General features: G+C 40.9%; 2 protein-coding genes across 4 annotated transcripts in view; one reads left to right on the forward strand and one right to left on the reverse strand.

The window, feature by feature from the left end:
- Positions 1-1437: 1437 nt before the first annotated feature.
- Positions 1438-20229, forward strand: LOC140209813 (E3 ubiquitin-protein ligase MARCHF3). 3 transcript variants are annotated; one of them, XM_072278330.1, is made up of 6 exons: positions 1438-1606; positions 2122-2215; positions 13296-13557; positions 17190-17385; positions 18336-18545; positions 19203-20229. In XM_072278330.1, exons 3-6 carry the CDS (start codon positions 13385-13387, stop codon positions 19359-19361), a joined length of 738 nt encoding a protein of 245 aa, XP_072134431.1. In that variant the 5' UTR covers positions 1438-1606; positions 2122-2215; positions 13296-13384; the 3' UTR covers positions 19362-20229. The 3 variants fall into 3 exon arrangements, with proteins under 3 accessions (XP_072134431.1, XP_072134432.1, XP_072134433.1); XM_072278331.1 differs by lacking the exon at positions 1438-1606 and adding an exon at positions 1756-1798; XM_072278332.1 differs by lacking the exon at positions 1438-1606 and adding an exon at positions 11761-11902 and having other exon boundaries at positions 1812-2215.
- The window catches only part of LOC140209810 (lamin-B3-like), a 115124-nt gene continuing 103419 nt past the window's right edge, over positions 10275-21979 (reverse strand). The window contains exon 12 of the mRNA XM_072278320.1: positions 10275-12760. The gene's annotated coding sequence lies outside the window, so the exon portion shown is untranslated. The remainder of the gene's footprint in view (positions 12761-21979) is intronic.

Genomic DNA, 21979 nt, shown 5'->3' on the forward strand with positions numbered 1-21979 from the left:
TTGCAGGGATGATACTTAAAATTCCTGGGGCTTGACGGGGTAGATGCAAAGTTGTCCTTTCCCTAGTCTGGTGTTCATAGAAACAGTGTTCAGTACAGTTGGAAAATATGGGGCAGGCATTCAGGACAGGTATTATAAGAAACTTCTTAAACAAGAGGATGGTGAATTTTTGGAATTCCCTAACCAGGAGGCTTCAGATGCTTAGTCATTGAACCCAAAATAGGGTTATTTGATATTCACAATGGTTGTCCTGGATAGTTGAAAATAAACCTCAGTCTAGTGGTCTAGTTCACCAGCATCCTTCAGGGGCGGAACTCTGCCATACCTCCCTAGTCTGGTGCATGCCTATCTCCAATCCTGACTCCTGCATGTCCTGCTGAATGATCTACCTCTATTCTGTGCAATAAGCGTCAGCCAAACAAAAAAAAATGTTAGTTAGAATTTTTCCAAGATTTATAAACTGTACAAAACAGTGCAGATCAGTAATAACTTCTCCAAGGGTGTGTGCTTAGCCCACCGCTCAACTCTCCAACCATGACCGGGTGGCTCAGCACCGCTCCAGCGCCATCTGTAAATTCGCCGATAACACCACCGTTGCTGGCAGAACGTCAGAAAGTGACAAAGAGACATACCGGAGTGAGATAGATCGGCTGCTTGAACGTTGGGGGTAACAACAAGCTCACACTTAACATCAATAAGGCCAAGGAGCCGATTGTCAGCTTCAGGAAGGGGACGTCAGCGGCGGAGAAGGTGGGTGTCGGTATCCACACAGGCTCTATTTTGAGCCGCATTCATTGATGCGATCACGAAGAAGGTATATGCCGGCAACTCTAATCTGAAGTGATACAGACTCCAGCAAATTTCTACAAGATATACAGTGGAGAGCATTCTACAGCTTGCACCACAGCCTGGTCTGGAAGTTCCAATGCACAGGACCGAAAGAAGCTGCAGATGGGTGCAGCTCTCTCCAACATCAAGGGCAAGGTGGTGTCTCAAGAAGGCAGCACGGATCACTAAGGGTCCTCATCATCCGGGGCATGCCCACCTCTCGTCATACCATCGGGGAGGAGGTACATCCTCAATCAACAATCCAGGAAAAACTTCTTCCCCTCGGCCGTTAGATTACTGAACGGTCTGTGAACCATAAACACTAGTTCGTTATCCCCTTTTTAAAATGCATTATTTATTTTACAATTTACAGCAATATTATGCCTCTGCACTATCCAAAACAACAAAATTCATGACACATGTCTGTGACAATAAACCCTATTCCGATTCTGAAATTCCTGCTCACCTCAGCCCGCAGCAGCCGACCCCATCTCTGTGCCCGCACGGGAGAACTGCTTCCTAGTTCTGAGTCCTGTACGCCTTATCCTCGTGTTACTTTCGCGCCGGAATGATAGCGAGCACCAGTAGTTTGGAGATATTACAACAAACAGTTCCTGAGCTGGAGATACTCTGGGGGCGTTTCTATTACTTTGAAGGTGGAATGCAACCACGCCATTCCTAGCTGACGCTGAACGCCGACAAGTGAGCGCTACCTTACAGACAGATGATTCTGGTGTAAAGGCAGGCTGGACAGATGAAACACGGAAAAGTTTGAACTGTGAGTTTACGTTTCTGATGAAAACATCGATTTACAATAGGAAAACATCCACGCAAATCCCCCAGCGCCCAGAGACAACGTGCGTACTAAGCAAGGCCAATGAACTGTTATCATCAGACGCCAAAAGGGGAGGGTTCAACTGGTGACAGCTGTCCTGACCCAGTTTTATCTTCTCCGGGCCTTTGTCTATGCGTAAGCTTCATCGCTATATCGCATATTTGTAAAACGTTATTTTGCAATAGGTGTTTGCCCAAGAGCGTTTAAAAGCTGCTTTTGGAATTAGACCTGACTACATACGTCACTGCCATTGATTTGTGTTTTGCTTGCTATGTTGCTTTCCGACACGTCATTGAATTATTAACAGAGTTGGTTGGAACTGTTTGGTGGAACCAGTTTTGATATCGTGCTGGAGGTTTAATAGTCATTGATAGTAAAGTTGCCGCAAACTGAACTAGGACGAACGTGAAATACAGTTTGAACAAACATTTAATTATATCCGTTCCATTGTACGTCAGGTACAGAAATTAATCAGGAGATCATTTGAACTCGCTGCTGGAACCAGTAATTGAAAACCTCGACACCGGAGTGATTATAAACCTACTTTAACAGGTTGGTTAAAGATGACTTGCATCTGAAAGGCGTTAAATTGTGAATGCAGTAACTACAAATAATGTTGAATCTACTCACAGATTTAATCGGAGTCTCTCTGGACATGCAAAATGTCTGTTGTCAGTCTATGAGATGCAATGATTTCAATTGATGATTATATTCTTGGACAAGGAGAAGGGTCTTTTAAACGTAGAAATGATCAATGCATCCCTCACGTAAACCCGTTCCCACTGTTGATCTAGATGGGGGTTGGGGGAGTATTGCATTATCTTGAAAGATGTTTTAAAAGTTTGTTAGTATATCTTACTTGATCATGACTCTGATGTTGCAAGGACTTTTGTTTGGACAATTTGATGGTGAAGCTTATCCTTTCTGAAATGAAATGTCTTGAAATATAATTCATAGATTCACCTTTACATGACATAGATAATTTCTTGGGATCCATTCAGTGTCAATAGTTTTACTTTAAGATGACTAAGTAGCATACTTACAAGTATGTATTGGTTTTGAACTAGTTATTTTTGTAAAATTATCAGCCATATAGTTGGATCTCAAGACCACTCTTGTCTCTACAAATTTCCCTTTTTTGCACTACTTATTTAATTTAACTATTTAATTATATATATATTTATACATACACACTGTATATATACTGTAATTCAGTTTACTTTTTCTCTCTATTATCATGTATTGCATTGCACAGCTGCCACAAAGTTAACAGATTTCATGACATATGCCACTGATATTAAACCTGATTCTGATTCTGACAAAGGTTAAAAGAATGGAATACCCTTTCCACAGGTCTAACAGCTCTGCTGGCCTAAACCATCTAACACAAACCAAGTAATAATCTTGTGTGTTATATTGACAGTCCCTATGATTAGGGCTTTACTAAAAATAGGAGTCAGATTAGATTCTTGGAGTCCTACAGCATGGAATCAGGCACTTTGGCCCAACTTGCTCATGTCAACGGGGATGCCTGTGCTAATCCTCTTTGCCTTTGTTTGCCCTATATCCATCTAAACTTTTCCAAATGTTTTTCAGAGGTTGCTAGTTCAACCTGCTTCTATCACCTTCTGAAGAAGTGCAAGTGAATCACTGCTTCACCAAGAAGGAGTGTTTGAGTCCTTGGACTGTGGGAAGAACGGAGTTAGTAGGGAAAATGTTGCAACGCCAGTGGTCACATGGGAAGGTGAACAGATGAACTAGTAGGTTGCAAAGGGAATTATCTATTCAGAATGCTGACAGGAAGGAGAGGTGGATATTGGACCTGACGGTGATGTCATGTAACTACAGCGCAGTGGGGTGGAAGGTGAGGTCAAGGAGATGCCTACCCTTGCTCTGGGCACGTTGGGGGAAAGAGGAAAGGGAATTGAGAGCAGAAATGTAAGAGATGGAATAGAGACCTCCCAACTATTGTGGAAAGAAACCAAAGACATCCTAGAAGTATTGTTTTGGAAGTTGTCATCGCCATATCTGATGGAGTTAGGAGAACCAAGGAGAATGGAATGGGATCCTTTCAGGAAGTAGGGTGAAAGGAGCTGTGGTCATTGGTGGGCTTGTAATAGATAGCGGTCACTAACTTCTATGACCCTAAAACTATTCATTTGAATTCAGACATTATGTTAGTGATATACACATTTCTGATGGCTTTATATTATTTTGAGTTTTTTAATCTATTTAACTATGCATGAAATTTTCCATGCTATGCTTTTCAATGACGTGGCTTGTTCACTTACTCAACAACACTCAATATGCTTTGATTTCCTTATCATCCAAAGTTCCATCAATCTGAGCATCAAGCAGAATACTGCAATTTCCATTGGTACATGTGTTTAACTTTCAGAGAAGAGGTTGAGTCAGATAGTTACAATTTGTGGGATTTCAGCTATAGGGATGGACTGGAGAGGCTGTGGTTGTTTTCCTTGTGGCAAAGAATACTGAGAGGAGGTTCGATAAATACGTAACAGATTATGTCAGATCGGACAGAGAGAAACATTACACATAAGCAAGTAGTTCAAGGATCAATAATGAATATAAGATGTAGAGGGATATGAAGATTTAGTTAGGGATGTAAAGATTTAGTTGAGTAAAAATCTGAAATTCACTGCCTTTAGAAAAAAAAAGTCAATCCGTACCTTCTAAAGAGAAATGAATGGGTAAATTTTACAAATAAAAATAAAATAATATTGAGAATATGAGTTGCAGAGTTCTTGAAAGTGAGTCTGTAGATTGTGCAATCATTCAGAGTTGTGAGTGAAGGCTCCTGTACCTCCTACTTGAATGTAGCAGTGAGAAGAGGGCACACACTGAGTGATGGGAGTCCTTAATGAATTCCTGAGGCATTGCCTTTGGAAGGTGTCCTCAGTGCTGGAGAGGCTAAAGCCCATGATGGAGCAGGCTGAGTTTACAAATTTCTGCAGCTTTTTCCAATCCGGTTCAGTGGACTCTCAATAGACAATAGGTGCAGAAGTAGACCATTCGGCCCTTTGAGCCTGCACCGCCATTCTGAGATCATGGCTGATCATCTACTATCAATACCCGGTTCCTGCCTTGTCCCCATAACCCTTGATTCCCCTATCCATAAGATACCTATCTAGCTCCTTCTTGAAAGCATCCAGAGAATTGGCCTCCACTGCCTTCTGAGGCAGCGCGTTCCACACCTCCGCAACTCTCTGGGAGAAGAAGTTCCTCCTCAACTCTGTCCTAAATGACCTACCCCTTATTCTTAAACCATGCCCTCTGGTACTGGACTCTTCCAGCATCTGGAACATATTTCCTGCCTCTATCTTGTCCAATCCCTTAATAATCTTATCTGTCTCAATCAGATCCCCCCCTCAATCTCCTTAATTGCAGCGTGTACAAGCCCAGTCTCTCTAACCTCTCTGCGTAAGACAGTCCGGACATCCCAGGAATTAACGTAGTGAACCTACGCTGCACCTCCTCCGCAGCCAGGATGTCCTTCCTTAACCCTGGAGACCAAAACTGCACACAATACTCCAGGTGTGGTCTCACCAGGGCCCTGTACAAATGCAAAAGGATTGCCTTGCTCTTGTACTCAATTCCCTTTGTAATAAAGGCCAACATTCCATTAGCCTTCTTCACTGCCTGCTGCACTTGCTCATTCACCTTCAGAGACTGATGAACAAGGACTGATGAACAGTCCTGACGAAGGGTCTCGGCCTGAAACGTCGACTGCACCTCTTCCTAGAGATACTGCCTGGCCTGCTGCGTTCACCAGCAACTTTGATGTGTGTTGCTTGAATTTCCAGCATCTGCAGAATTCCTGCTGTTAACAAGTACTCCTAGATCTCTTTGTATTTCTCCCTTACCTAACTCCACACCGTTCAGATAATAATCTGCCTTCCTGCTCTTGCTCCCAAAGTGAATAACCTCACACTTATTCACATTAAACGCCATCTGCCAAGTTTCTGCCCACTCACCCGGCCTATCCAAGTCACCTTGAATTCTCCTAACATCTTCATCACATGTCACACTGCCACCCAGCTTAGTATCATCAGCAAACTTGCTAATATTATTCACAATGCCTTCCTCTAAATCATTGATGTAAATCGTAAACAGCTGTGGTCCCAATACCGAGCCCTGTGGCACCCCACTAGTCACCACCTGCCATTCCGAGAAAAACCCATTCGCTGCTACCCTTTGCTTTCTATCTGCCAACCAGTTTTCTATCCATGTCAATATCCTCCCCCCAGTGCCATGAGCTCTGATTTTACCCACCAATCTCCTATGTGGTACCTTATTGAATGCCTTCTGAAAGTCAAGGTACACCACATCCACTGGATCTCCCGCATCTATCTTCCTGGTTACGTCCTCAAAAAACTCCAATAGATTAGTCAAGCATGATTTGCCCTTGGTAAATCCATGCTGGTTCGGCCCAATCCTATCACTGCTATCAAGATATGCCGCTATTTCATCTTTAATAATGGGCTCTAGCATCTTCCCCACTACTGATGTTAGGCTAACAGGGCGATAGTTCTCTGTTTTCTCCCTTCCTCCTTTCTTAAAAAGTGGGATAACATTAGCCATTTGCCAATCCTCAGGAACTGATCCTGAATCTAAGGAACATTGGAAAATGATCACCAATGCATCCGCAATTTCCAGAGCCACCTCCTTTAGTACCCTAGGATGCAGACCATCTGGACCTGGGGATTTGTTAGCCTTCAGTCCCATCAGTCTACTCATCACCGTTTCCTTCCTAATGTCAATCTGTTTCAGTTCCTCTGTTACCCTATGTCCTTGGCCCATCCATACATCTGGGAGATTGCTTGTGTCTTCCCTAGTGAAGACAGATCCAAAGTACCTCTTAAATTCGTCTGCCATTTCTCTGTTCCCATAACAATTTCTCCCAATTCATTCTTCAAGGGCCCAACATTGTTCTTAACTACCTTCCTTCTCTTCACATACCTAAAAAAACCTTTGCTATCCTCCTTTATATATCTAGCTAGCTTGCGTTCATATCTCATTTTTTCTCCCCGTATTGCCTTTTTAGTTAAGTTCTGTTGCTCCTTAAAAATTTCCCAATCATCCGTCTTCCCACTCACCTTAGCTCTGTTATACTTCTTTTTTAATGCTATGCTATCTTTAACTTCCTTTGTCAACCACTGTGGCCACTTTCCCCCCTTTGAATCCTTCCTTCTCTGGGGGATGAAATGATTTTGCACCTTGTGCATTATTCCCAAGAATACCTGCCATTGCTGTTCCACTGTCTTTTCTGCTAGGATATCCGACCAGTCAACTTTGGCCAGCTCCTCCCTCATGGCTCCATAGTTCAACTGCAATACTGACACTTCTGATCTGCCCTTATCCCTCTCAACTTGCAGATAAAAACTTATCATATTATGGTCACTACCTCCTAATGGCTCCTTTACTTCAAGTTCACTTATCAAATCCTGTTCATTGCACAACACTAAATCCAGAGTAGCCTTATCCCTGGTCAGCTCTCGTACAAGCTGCTCCAAAAATGCATCCCGTAGGCACTCTACAAACTCCCTATCCTGGGGTCCAGTACCAACATGATTTTCCCAGTTCACCTGCATGTTGAAATCCCCCATAACTACTGCGACATTTCCTTTGCCACATGCCATTGTTAACTCCCTATTCAACTTGCACCCGATATCCATTCCAGACCAGTTAGAATGCTCTCTGTGGTACATCTGCAGAAATTTACAGGTCTTTGGTGACATACCATTTCTCCTCGAACTCCTAATGAATTATAGCTGTTGTGGTGCCTTCTTTGTAATTGCATTAATATGTTGGACACAGGATAGATCATCAGAGATGTTGACATCCAGGAACTTGAAACTGCTCACCCTTTCCACTGCTGATCCCTCAATAAGGACTGGTTTGTATTCCCTCAACTTCCCCTTCCTGAAGTCCATAAGCAATTCCTTGGTCTTACTGATAATGCGTACAAGGTTCCTGTTGCAATACCACTCAACCAGCTGATCTAACCCACTCCTGTACAACTCCTCGTCACCATCTGAAATTCTGCCAACAAAAACTGTATCGTTGCCAAATTTACTGATGTGCTTCACGTGTAGCCAGCCACACAGCCATGAGTGCAAAGAAAGTAGAGCAGTGGGCCGAGCACATATCTTTGAGGTGCACCAAAGTTGATTGTCAGTGAGGAGTAGATGTTATTTCTGATCCACACTGTCTGTGGTCTCCCAGTAAGGAAGTCAAAGATCCAGTTGCAGAAGGACGTTCAGAGGCTCAAGTTTTGGAACTTTTTGATTAGAACTAAAGGTATGGTTGTATTGAATGCTGAGCTATAATCAATAGGCTTTGCTATGGTCCAGAAGATCCAAGGCCAAGTGGAGAGCCAGTGAGATTGCATCCGCTGTAGGTATTGAATCTGACTATGACTAACCTCTCAAAGCACTTCACACAGTAGGTGTGAGTGCAAATGGGCAATAGTCATTGAGATAGCTTCCCTGCTCTTCTTGGGTACTGGTATGATAGTCATCTTTTAAAGCATGTGGGAACCACTGACAGCAGCAATGAGAGATTGAAGATGTCCTTGGAAAAAAAAAGTGGATGGTCACAGTCCTTTTCCCAATGTAAGGGAGTCTAAAACCAGAAGGCATAGGTTTAAGGCAAGAGGGGAAAGTTTTAAAAGAGATCTTTCTTTCTTTTTTAATCTTTTTATTAATTTTCAAATTCATAAACATAGCAACAGTACTAATACAAAGAGATTGGGATTACATTATTGGTAACTGATATATGCAAGTAAAAACTACAGATAATACAAGTATATTAGACCTCCCAAACTCTTAATATAATTAAACATGATAAAAAGAAAAAAGAAAAAATATCAAGAAAAAGAAACCCCAAAATAAAAAAAACTAAACTAAGCTGAACCAAAAACTGAACTAAACAAAACTAAACAAAGCTGGGCTATTATATTACATCAAATACAATTGAATACAAGAGAGATCTGAAGGGCAACTTTCTGTCAAGAGGGTGGTGGATATATGGAACAAGCTGTCAGAAGAAATGATAGGGGTGGGTACAATTCAAATGTTTAAAATACATTTAGATAGATACATGGATAGAAGAAGTTTAAAGGTATCTGGAACAAATGTAGGCAAATGGGACTAGTTTAGGGAGATAACTTGGTCAGCATGGACAAGTTGAGCTGAAGGACCTTTTTTCCATACTGTAGACTATTATTTCCATCAGATGGGTTTACGGGATAAAACATGCAGAACAGTAGCACCTTGTAAGCCAGGAGACAAGAGGTGGTGATATATCCACATCAAGATGTAGAAACTCATTATTGCATGAAAACACATGCTAAGATGCTGCTGTGTAGGGATCTTGCACAATTTGCATCGAGCAAAGGTCAAGTAGCTCTGAAGTCTTTAATTATTACTGCCCATTGGCTGGCACTTGGGATAGTAATGAAGGTCCTCCAGCTTTGTCACACACAGCTATAGAAGGCTTCTTCATTTTTATTTCCATAACTATTTTTTTTTTGGCCAGTCAGGGTTGTTAGGCCTGTGTTGATCTCCAGAACCTGGAGGACCAGTGGACCACTCTTAGTTTGGCCTCTGCCCGTTGACCTGTTTGGCATGGGTGACCCTACCAAGAGCCAGAGCGTAAAGTGCTGACTCCAGCCAACATAGCTCTCCAGATGATTGAGGCATGCAAGCCTCCAAACCCTATGACAAGATTGTGGCCATTTTGGCGTTTAAGTCTCTAGGGTCCATGAAATGACTGGTCACCGAGTAAAAGTAGCAGGCACGGTCTTGGACTGGGGTGAGCAGTGAATCCAATGACTGCTGGTTTCTGCTCAAGGATCTCTGAGAAGTAGGGTAGACTTGAGCATCCAGTGGAAGAACCAGGTAGAGGGCCCACGTGCTCAAGGACACACAGAGTAAGTCGGAAATAAAACTTAAGTGTGAGAATGTGGCTTGGGATACCATTCTGGAAAAAGTTTATAATGACCTCAAATTTGAAGTCAAGTCTGTGGAAACAACAACTCCCATCTACTAACAACTACACTCCTTCGTGCACCCTTCTCACACTTGCAGCTTTCCAACTGTGACGGACATATCACACCTTGTCACACACTCATTAATCTTTTTCCTTTTCTCTTGGAATAAGAAGATGCACAAAGCTGCAGCATCAGACTGCCAGATGCTCTATCACACCAACTGCTTGGGGAGTGGAGATCTCCAAGTCTAGGAAGGGAGCAATCAGCCATCTTCTTTGCACTTGTTTTCATGAGTGAAGGGAATATTAAGAAGTAATGCTGTTTGGTGGCATTGGAGGCTCACATATCATGAACAGGTGTTAATGGTGACTCCCTTTCTCTGAACGATTTGGGTTTTGGGGTTTTCATACAATTGAATAGCTCTTTTTAGCTTGTTTTCTGGCACTGTGATGAAGAAATTTGGGCTTATAACTTAGGAATTGTGCTCATTATATAAACAGAGAAATGCAAAATAATTACACACCCCCACTGTTTATTTTAATAAGTATTTTAATGTAATTATTTTAACACACCGAACAACTACATTTTTCTCTGTAAATTATCAACATTTATTGAAAAGCAATAATCACTGGCAAAGGTAAGTGTTCTTAAATATCTTGATCCAATAAATCAAGGAATACACCATTGAGATTTTTTATTAGATAGGCAGACAAATTGTATTGTATATATTCTCTATGTTATCGCATTTTACATAAAGACATAGAAACTTGGTTTGCCTCAGGGTCAATATCAGCTATGAAAATAAAATAAAGCAGAACTGCTGGAAATCTGAAATAAAAATAAAATGTTAGAAACACTCAGCAGGTCAAACAGCATCTGTGGAAAGAGAAACATGGTGAATTTTCAAGTCCGAGTCACTTCATCAGAACTGAAAGGGATTTTTCTTTACCTGAAATGTTAACTCAGTGTGTACTGCTTCAACAAATATTTTTCCTTCTGGCAGAAATCACTTTGCCTGGGCATTAAATTTCATCTTTCACATGTCGTCCCATTCCTTAAAGTTGTCTATGCCTTTCTACCATCCTTTAGTATTCTCTCACCAGATTACACTTCGAGGCTTAGTATCAGGTGCAGAGTATCATTCCTTAGTCAAGTTATTCACATAGGTCAAGAAGCATTGGCCCATTTCAGCACATAACTGTACAACAAGTAATACAGGAAATATCCTACTGGTGCCTAATAGGTATTATCCAGATAGAAGTTAAACACTCGTTATTTCTGTTGCCAAAGGAAAAGACTGAATTTCAGAAGTGCTACAACAGCAAATGGAAATGTACAGGACATAGTGCTCAGTAATGAAATATTACTTCCTAATAACAGGGATATTTCCAGAACTTAAACATGTTCAGCTTAATAAAAATGGCTTTTCATTTTATTCAAGGTTAAGTGATTTATTGCATTCAAAAGATGATCATAAATCTAACTTAATCACAAATAAAACCAATAGAGAGTAAAGAGCCAGTTACCCAGAATGTAATTATAACATGGAACTTAATTGAAAGATGGTAGATTGAAGAAATACTAAGGTTACATTCATTATCTCTGGAGTTCTTTAGCGCTCAGAGCATGAGGTTACTTCACTTCAATAACTGGTTAACAAGCAAAAAAAATTATTGTGGACAGTGTTAAATGGATAATTATTTGAATACGCTTTCTTCCATATCTGAAAAATACAATTGACTAAGAATCAATCATTTATAATCTCTAGGATATTTGGATGTGAGGCCATTATATTACCCTTTACTCTGACCAATTGCTGTAAAAATATTTTAGAATGCATTTCTATGAAGTTCTTGTCCCAGTTAATTCAAATACAATACACAGTGAGGGCCAATTTAGCCTGTCCTTTCAGTCTGAAGGATTGAATTATTCTGGAGTAATTTTGCTCCTGCCTTCAAGCAGGATAATAATGACCAGCTGAGAGAACCATTAAATAGGGCAAGAAATGAATAATCATACAGTTTAACTGTGTACATTTCATAATTTTCTGTCAAATTCTCTCCTCCTCCACCCCTGCTTTTAGCTGACTGTGATTCCATCCACTTGATTCTCTTCCACATTCCCATTTGTCGTGAATAAGTCTTGACAGGGGTTCTGCAGGTGAAATCAAACCTATCACATGTGCAGAATCCTTGTCTAAATCAACTCACGGTGACAAGGAGAAGGTAGGCTAGCCACCTGTTGTGTTTTCTATGTCATGCCTCTCTGGTCCATACAGGTCAAGAGTAGAAACCTTTTAAGACCATATAACCATAAGATATAGGAGAAGAATTTGGCCCATTGAGTCTGCTCTGCCATTTCATCAAAGCTGATCCAATTTTCCTCTCAGCCCCAACTTCCTTCATGCCCTGGCCAATCAAGAATCTATCACCCTCTCTACCTTAAATATACCTGAAGACTTGGCCTCCACAGCTGACTAGGGCAAAGATTTCCACAGATCCACCACTCCCTGGCTGAAGAAATTCCTCCTCATCTCTGTTCTAAAAGGTCACCCCCTATTCTGAGGCTGTGTTCTCTGATCTTAGACTCTCCCACCAGAGGAAACATCCACTCTATCAAGGCCTTTCACCATTCCATAGGTTTCAATAAGGTCACCCCTCATTCTTCCGAATTCCAGTTTGTTTATTTTCATGTCTGTAGAATGGATGTTAAATATCTCAATGACAAATAAATAGCACACCCTTCTTCAACAGCTTAGATAATTATTTTTAGAGTATTGTAGATGTTTTCATATAAAGGCAAATGATACTTATATCTTCTATACGAGGAATTATTGTTAGTCATTCCTGCTATCAAACACTCCATTATGTTCACCTCCGTTAAAGATCTGGCAAGTAATTAGCTTATCATAAAAATTACTTATCTTATGCTAACAGATATTGTAGATGGTTTCTTCTCTTCCCTTTCAAATCTCCAGTCACTAGAGCTTCATCATCACGTGCAACACACACTCAATGCTGGAGGAACTCAGCAGGTCAGGCAGCATCGGTGGAAATGAATAGATAGTCGATGTTTTGTCAGGACTGAGAAGGAAGGGAGAAGATACCAGAATAAAGAGGTAGAAGGGGAGGGGTGTAAATACTGGAACTCGCTACTCAGCAGCATTGTGACACCAGCCACACCAAAGATGTAGCAGAATGTATCTCACCAACTCCTTCTCAATAACAATTAGAAATGGACAGTAAATGCTGGCCTTGCTATCAATCCTCGTACCTTGAAAGTGACTTTGAAAGTTTATTTTGTGGAAATGGCAACCAAACTCTGGAATTACAAATTTCCCTATTTCTCTGCCTTTAAAATTTCCTTCAGACTGATTCCTTGAACAAGTTATATTTCACATGATTTATTGTCTACCTTTATTTTGGTTAAGGGGGCCAACTTTATTCTTCTGAGAAGTGCGGTAAATGTTTTTACCACGTTAAAAAGTTGTTATTAATGTCATTTCATTGTTGTGCCAATTGCAATAAAATAACGTTGACAATGCAGTTTTATGTAATATAGTTTGAATTATACCTTTAGAATAGCAAATCAAGTCACTTCTGTTTCTTTCCCTTTAAGGTGGATGTTATATTAATAACTTCATACTTTCTACATTTGGAGTACAAGGGAACGTAATAAATTGGAAAAATGATTTTGACTTGATTGCCATGAAGACTGGTAACTTGCAGGCATCAGAAAGTCACTTGAACAATGCAAGTAACAACCCGCCAGTTGCCAGTTCTAACGGTCTGTTGTCACAAAAGCTACAATATGTAATGGAAGTTTCAGGCAGTGATGACCATCCCCCATCATCAATGGTCAGAACTAGCAGCATTTCTAGGTTAGTTTCTGTAGTTATTAAATACTCTCAATGTGTAGAAAAAATTAGATTAATATGTGATGCAAAGTTCCACTCATGATCCCACAGGTGACATCTGTGTTAACGGTAATCAGAAAATTGGGTGATGCTAAATTCATGAGCATCCCGTCTGTTCCGCACAGAAGGCAAAGCTGATTTCCCACCACTATCATTTGCTCTTGTACAAAATGTGTTACCCTTTCGAAGGGCATCCAACTGAGTGAATCAGAATTCAATCCCATTTTCTTGCTAAGTTATTTCCCATCCAAGGTGAGTATTCAAGATCAGAAGAACAAACTACCATTTTCCCCCTTTCCCCACCATCCTTCCGTATTAAGATCCCATTCAGAATACCCTAACCACATGATTTCATGGAGAATGACAAGATAGATCAAAGGGGGATATATCACCAAAACGTGAATTTGTACAACTTCGATTATCAGGGGCTGATCGGGAGATATGAACTCCTGCAAAGAGATCTTCAGCTAACATCAGCCCTAATTCAGTCATGTAGGTGGCTCTTCCCTTACATGTTCTGCCTCCAGTCCATTCCAGGTGCCACACACAGTAAAAACCTGAATTCGCATATGGACCCAATCCTGGATGCTAATAGAGTTCACAGCAGGCAATTGTTCTTGGAATATCTTCTCTACTAAATATCAACAAATAAAGTTTGTAGTTCAGTTCTTCAACCCTTACTCTGTTGAGGTGGACCGCTATCTTCACCTCACTCAAGGGCCGAGACTGCCCAGGTTTCCCCACCTCACCTAGACAAATGTGATGGTATCTTGTCCCTCTGCTTGCGATCATGCATGCAGGCAGTCATAGAAAGTAGAGGCAGGAGTAAGGGGCTGCTGAGCTGACATCCGAGTGGTATGAGGAGAGGAAAGAAAGATGAGAGTGTGCTTGGCAGAAGAACAAGAGGTGTGCCATAGTGGCTGAATTCTGAGGAATGTAATGGAAGGGAGGCACTTCGTACAAACAGTGAGGGCCTAGAGGAAAGGAGCACTCTGAGTTGCCTTAAAGGAAGTGAAATCCATACCATCGCTCACTGCTGCGCTGATTGGCCTTTATGGTATGATCCCTCAGTCTGAAGATAATATTGACTTTGACACCTGCATCGACTCTGCTTCATTCTGGCCTCATGGACAACTTTGTGGATCCTGTTCATTTATCTCACTACCTCCTATGGAATTTAGGGAAATGGTTTTGAAATGTGGCTCAGGGTGTGGAGCAAACCTTTGACGTGTTGGCCTTATACAGTCAGGACATAAGACTTTGGTCTTGGAACTTGCATGTGTGTTTTCAATCAGGCAAGGAGATTAGCAGGGCAGCTCACTAACATTAAAATTAGACTCCAAATCTGAATTAAATTGAGACTGGGATATTATATCGTAGATTTCATTATCCATGGATGGCGCCATCGTTTACCTATAGTAGTGAACGAAAAGATAAAATACAAATCAAAGGCAGTGTGTGTTTTTGTGGAAGAGGTATAAAGCTGTAAATGGCAGCAACACTGAGGAGGTGGCTACAAATCTCATCCTGGCTTGTGCAGTGTTGGCACACAAACTGAATCAGCCAATTGTATAGAGGGTTTTTTGTTGTTGAGGCTAATAACTTCTCCTTTTCATTATCTCCTCCTGAGTATGATGCAAGTGGATCTTGCTATTGGCAGGTTATGGAAGGTCCAATTAATAGTGAAGGAACAGAAGGGACATCTGTTTAGAGGGATGGCACAGTAGCACTTTACAGCCCTACTGATCACCGGTCAGGGTTCAATTCCCACCACTGCCTGTAAGGAGTTTGCACCTTCTCCCTATGACTGAGTGAGATTCCTCCGGGGCTTGGATTTCCTTCGACAGTCCAAAGACATCGGTTAGAGCAGGTGAGTTGTGGGAATGCAGTGTTGACACCAGAAGCGTGACAACAGTGGCAGGCTTTCTTGCTGATTTGATTTGATACAAAGGACACATTTCACTTTTGATGTACATGTGACAAATAAAGCTAATCTTTACGATCTTTATCTTTCTTCCTGATTGACATCCTCTGATCTTGCTGTAGGTTGCTCATTTTGTTTTACTTACTGAGATACAGTGCAGAATAGGCCGTTCCAGGCCTTCGAGCCACAACTGCCCCCCAATTTAATCCTGGCATAAGCAAGGGACAATTTACAATGACCAATTAACCTACCAACCGGTGCGCCTTTGGACTGTGGGAGGAAACTGGAGCACCCATGGGAAACACACACGGTCAGGAGGACAGCGTACAAACTTACAGTCAGCGGCAGGAGCTGGACCTGGGTCGCTGGGACTGTAAAGCATTGTGCTAACCACTACACTGCCCTGCCACTCCATGTGCTGATTAAGGACAGGAAAGAGCAAAGAGCTCAGGAAAGTCACTCCAGACCTCTTTCTAGGGTTGCCAGCACTCATAAAAAGACATAAGTAAAAATAAAAAAAGATTTGATATTACCTCACATCATGGTATATCAAATCACATGAAAGCCATGTCAATGCAATCATATTTTTTGTCCTCAAGACTGAATGTGCACTCATTTTCTTTTCCTCATTGGAATGATGTCACTGGGGGCCCCAAGCTTCTTGTGCACCTTGCTGCCACCTGTTTGACTCAGTTGGATGCACCTGGAAATATAACCTGACATGTAGTTATCAGACCAGTTTTGTTGAGTCAGGAACAATAAAATATATTTCTGCCCACTTATTTTATCAGGTGGTGAGAGTGCTACTGTGAAATAAATGTGTTGAGAAAAATATTCAGTCATGCACTGTGTCTGTTCAAATAGTTAGGTCGCTGCCTTGCACTACAGTAACCCAAGTATTCCCATAAACAGGGCACAACTGAATATTGTGAAGGACACATTGTATGGTTTGATCCCCCAAATTCAGCAACATCATGGGTGCTATCCACAAATTAATACTTTAACAGATTTACCACAAACTTTTCTTGGATCCAACCAAATGTCAGTTTTAACTAAATTTATTCAGTTACTTGAAGTTACAGCCCATAAAATTTACCGATTGAAAATCCAATGAGTCTTCTGCTTTAGGTATTTAATCTAAAGATCCCACGATGCTCCAGATAATCTATACCCTCTCAGGAAAGTTACAGAAATATTTTAAACACTTTTGGCCATTGAATCTGCACAGTGGTCTGCAAAATTCCCCCTTCAAGTATGTATCCAAAATTTCCCTTTGAAATCTGCTTCCACTTTGCTTTTAGGCAACACATTTAAATTATTTGTTGTGTGTTCAGAGAGGAAAAAAAACCTTCCCTTTGGTTGTTATGCTTCATATCATTGTGGCGCCTAGAATTGGACTCCATCCTCCAGCTGTGGCTTATCGAGCTATTTGTACTGGAATGTTAAATAGCCCTTGTGGCCAGTTCATTTTACATATGTATTTACTCTCTTTGTCTTTGAGTCAGGGGATGGGAGAATGGATTGTGAAGTTGGCTATCAATTCACTGAACCGGCCTTAGAAACAGTTATTGCAAGATAGTCAGTGACCTGGGCAAATGCGTTGTGAAATCTAAGCCATAATTTTTAATTAAGGAAAATAATTGTCAAGCCTATTACTTTTCATTCCGTGCAGTGATATTCCAATCTGCAGAATTTGCCATGAACCGAGTGATAAGGAAAGCCTGCTGTCCCCATGTGAATGTTCAGGAACTCTGGGAACTGTTCATCGTAGCTGCCTGGAGCAGTGGCTGGCAGCTTCCTGTTCTAGCCACTGTGAACTGTGCCACTTCGAATTTGCTCTGGAACGAATGTCAAGGCCATTCTCAGAGGTAATCTACACAGCAACATTGACTCCGAAGGAAGGATAAAGCAGACTAAATTGTGAAAGAATGAAATCTGATGTGTCATGTCCAGTCACTGCGTTACACATGCTGGACTCAAAGTGATGCAGCAAAAGCACAGTACAGCAGATACAGATTTTCTAAATGCTTGGAATACTCAGCAGGTCAGGTAGCATCTGAACGACTCATCTCCACTTCAACAATGTGTCATAATGAGTCAGATTTGCCGCCAGCTCTGGTTTCCACCACTCTTCCCCCCCACCCTGTACTGACCGCTGAACTGGGTGGTCAAGTATGGATGGAACTCTTCTCGATCCAATCATCCATTGGCTTTTTTATCACAGCTACTTTGCAGCCTTAGAGGGGCACATTGCGATTTGTAACACCAAATGTTATAATGTAACATGTTAAAATTAGAACATGTTATAATTCACTATCTAAATGATGCCCTAGTCGTATGTACCGTTTGCCTTGATGTGAGCACTAGCACGAGATACATACCAGTAGATTGTCTGTAAATTTGCCAGTAGGCATACAGCGTGACAACGAGCTCTTTGATCACTAAGCCCGTGCTAACCATCAAACACTCAATTACATCAGTCCCATTTTCTTCTCACCACATTGCCTTCACTTCCCTCCTAGCTTCTACCACATAGGGGCAATCAACTCGTGAACCTGCACGTCTTTGGGTTGTGAAAAGATCCAGGGGTCAAAGGGAGAACATACAAAATCGACAGTGAAGATGCCTGTGACCACCGTGGTCCTCCCGGTGACAGGGAAGCAGGATTGAAGTATCTGCTCTGTTAGCTGCACCCCTGGGTTCCCCCAGCTGTGTCACTGTGCTAAAGACATATTGGTCACCCAGGATATTATTGGTTATTATTACTATATAGTTAATCAACAAAGTTTATTATTCAATATTTATGTGTGTTTTCCAGTGGCTGATAGATCCTACACTACAACATACGAGGAGAATGTTATATGGAGACATTATCTGTTTTCTCTTCATCACACCATTGGCTACATTGTCAGGTTGGCTGTGTGTCCAGGGAACTATTGACCATTTTTACTTCAGTAGCAGCATAGAAGCAGTTGGACTTCTTATCCTTTCAGCTGTGCTAATTACCATTTACATCCTCTGGACAACTGTAAGTAGATAACATCAAAGAGTATTTCATATTTAAGTATTTGTACAATACGTGCAGAATGGTGGCTCAGCAGTTGGGGCTGTTGCTTTGCAACTCCAACAACTCAAGTTTGATCCAGATCTGGGAATTCCTGGAGTTTGCAGATCCTCCTTGTGATGGAGTAGGTTTGCCTCGGGTGCTCCTGTTTATTCTAAGAGGTGTGGATTAGTAGATTCATTGGCCACTGTAAATTACCCCAAGTCAATTAAGTGGCAGGAGAACTGGGAGACTGGGCAGACACATGAGTGGAAAGCAAGAGGGTAAAAGGACTGACAGGATTGCAGCGAGAGCTTCCATAGACTTGATGGGCTGAATGTCCTCCTTCATTGGAATAAGGAAATACAAGTGGCAGTCTGGGTCTTTGTGTTCCCCATCTAAAATTCAACAATTATATTCTTATATCTTCTCTTTGCCAGTCTCATCATCATTCATCCTCTCATAGGTACAATATAAAATATGAGGTGAGATTGAGTTTGGGGAAAGTGTTGGCAAGAGTTACAGTGGATTTTCAAATATTAAATTGCTAAGTAAAGCGAACAACATAATTTACAAAGGTCCAGTCTACTGATAACGTACAATACTAATCAAGAATCTACCGATTTTTTATCTTGGCTCTAGGCTTCTTTCCGATACCACATGCGCCTGCTGAAAGAGTGGAGACGGACCAACCAGAAGGTTAAACTGCTTATTCCGAGATCGCAAGTATTCTTCAGCAATCAGCCAAACCTCATAACTCAAAACTCAAGTATTATTATTTCTAAAGAAACTATAGTCTAACTTTGTTAGGAACCACCTTGAATGTTCTGCAGCTGAAAGAGGGACCAAACTTGTAAGTTACAAAAAATAATAAAGCAAAGATGAGTTAAGGTTATACCACAACTTCTCAATGAACCAGGCTTGTTAATAAGCATTCTGCTACTTTGCTTGATTGCGGACTATGTGTTATAATCAGTTAATGGAAAATGAGACAGATCACTATTACAACTGGTGGTAAACCTATAACTGGTGGTAAACCAATACTTCTTTGTACCTTTTATTGTCCACCTTTAGCGTTCTTCTGTAATTTAACTAAGCACATGGATGGGTTTTGAATTAGCTGTCCGATAAAATTAAAGCAACTTTCTGATGGTGAAAATTAAAATGACCAGATAGAAAGTAACTCTCTCACTCTGTTATATTAATTTTAGATGCTATATTTCTTTAATGTGGATCTTGCTGGAACTGAGTCATATTGCGCTGTAGCTTTAGCACTGGTGGGAGCTTGTTGCTGCTGACTACGGTACTTCAGGACACATGAACAACTCAATCTCTAGGGCTTTTACAAGTTTATAGTGTGCCACAACCAAGTAATGAGCAAAAAAGTTGTTAATGGGTTCATTGTACTCCTGGGTTGTCAAATACATTGTCCTTGAAAACTAAAAAGTTAGATTTGCTTATTTTTAATAACTATTGAACATCAGAGTATCACTTTAATACAAACTATACAACCAACTACCATAACTGTTAACCTTCCATTGTGATACTGTTTTCAGTTTTCTGAGTTTTGACAATTTTATTATTAAGAAATGTTTAGGTTTTGCTGCCTGTTGAAATGTAAAAAAAATGAAATTGCCAGTCTTGCAAAACAATAAAAAAATAATGTGACACAGTGGAGTATTTTGTATGTGTGAATAGTAACTGGAAAGTGAAATACATTTATTTTCAATAGATGATGAATATAGGTGTGGAAAGTATAAATTACAGCAGCAATTTAACTTTAAATCGATGCTTAGACTGAAAACCAAATTTATGAATACACATACTGAATCTACAACTGACAAGATGCACTTTTAGATCATAGAAATAGGCCATGTGCTAAAGCTGCCAACCAACAGGCCTTGAGCTTCAGAGGAAGCAAAGGGATCACTTTGCAAATTCAGAATTGTTCATCTAATCTCAGGGCACCAGTAGCCCTTAAAGTAACTTCTTAGATTTTCACAGGAGTTATACCACATACTCTAGGACCTCTAAGACTTATGGGATAAATACACTCACTTACCCCGTCATTGAGATGTTCACACAACCAATGATCTCACTATAACAGGATCAATGAAAAATCACCCAGAGTGTGAAAGACAACAAACTGTGCAACTGAAAATATAAACAATTAGCAATAAATAACGAGAATATGCCATGTTCTCGTTATTTATTTCTAATTGTTTATATTTTCAGTTTCACAGTTTGTTGTCTTTCACACTCTGGGTGATTTTTCATTGATCCTGTTATAGTTATTATTCTATTGATTTGCTGAGTATGCACATTAGAAAAAGAATCTTAGGGATGTATATGGTGACATATGTGTATCTAGATAAAAAATTTACTTTGAACTTCCAACATTTGAGCTTTGAGAGTATAATCCAATTAATTCCATTCTGACCATAGGATATAGGAGCATAAGTCGGCCATTCAGCCCATCGAGTCTGCTCCACTGTTCAATCATGGGCTGATCCAATTCTTCCAGTCATCCCCACTCCCCTGCCTTCTCCTGATAGGCTTTGATGACCTAGCTAATCAAGAACCTATATCTATCTCTGCCTTAAGTGCACCCAACAACTTGGCCTCCACAGCCACTTGTGGCAACAATTTCCATAGATAAACCACCCTCTAACTAGTTTCTCTGCATCTCTGTTCTAAATGGACGTCCTTCATTCCTGAAGTCATGCCCTCTTGTCCTAGACTCCCCTAACATGGGAAATAACTTTGCCATACCTAATCTGTTCAGGCCTTTTAACATTCGGAATGTTTCTATTAGATCACCCCTCATTCTCCTGAACTCCAGGGAATACAGCCCAAGAACTGCCAGACATTCCTCATACATTCATTCATTCCTGGAATCATCCTCGTGAATCTTTTCTGAACTCTCTCCTACGTCAGTATATCCTTTCTAAAATAAGGAGCCCAAAACTGCACACAATACTTCAAGTGTGGTTCATAAGTGCCTTATAGAGCCTCAACATCACATCCCTGCTCTTATATTCTATACCTATAGAAATGAATGCCAACATTGCACTTGCCTTCTTCACCACCGACTCAAGCTGGAGGATAAACTTTAGGGTATCCTGCACAAGAACTCCCAAGTCCTTTTGCATCTCTGCATTTTGAATTCTCTCCCCATCTAAATAATAGTCTGCCCCTTCATTTCTTCCACCAAAGTGCATGACCATACACTTTCCAACATTGTATTTCATTTGCCACTTCCTTGCCCATACCCCTAAACTATCTAAGTCTCTCTGCAGGCTCTCGGTTTCGTCAACACTACCTGCTCCTCCACCTATCTTTGTATCAATGGCAAGTTTAGCCACAAATCCATTAATCCCATAATCCAAATCATTGACATACATCGTAAAAAGCAGCGG

Source organism: Mobula birostris, chromosome 14 (genome assembly GCF_030028105.1).
Source record: "Mobula birostris isolate sMobBir1 chromosome 14, sMobBir1.hap1, whole genome shotgun sequence".
Lineage (NCBI taxonomy): Eukaryota > Metazoa > Chordata > Chondrichthyes > Myliobatiformes > Myliobatidae > Mobula > Mobula birostris.

Excerpts from the sequence above, each read along its gene's own strand:
- LOC140209813 (XM_072278330.1), top strand. The coding sequence starts at position 13,385 with ATGAAGACTGGTAACTTGCAGGCATCAGAAAGTCACTTGAACAATGCA. Across the intron at positions 13,558-17,189 it reads AGAACTAGCAGCATTTCTAG|TGATATTCCAATCTGCAGAA; the intron begins GTTAGTTTCTGT and ends CATTCCGTGCAG. Across the intron at positions 17,386-18,335 it reads TGTCAAGGCCATTCTCAGAG|TGGCTGATAGATCCTACACT; the intron begins GTAATCTACACA and ends TGTGTTTTCCAG.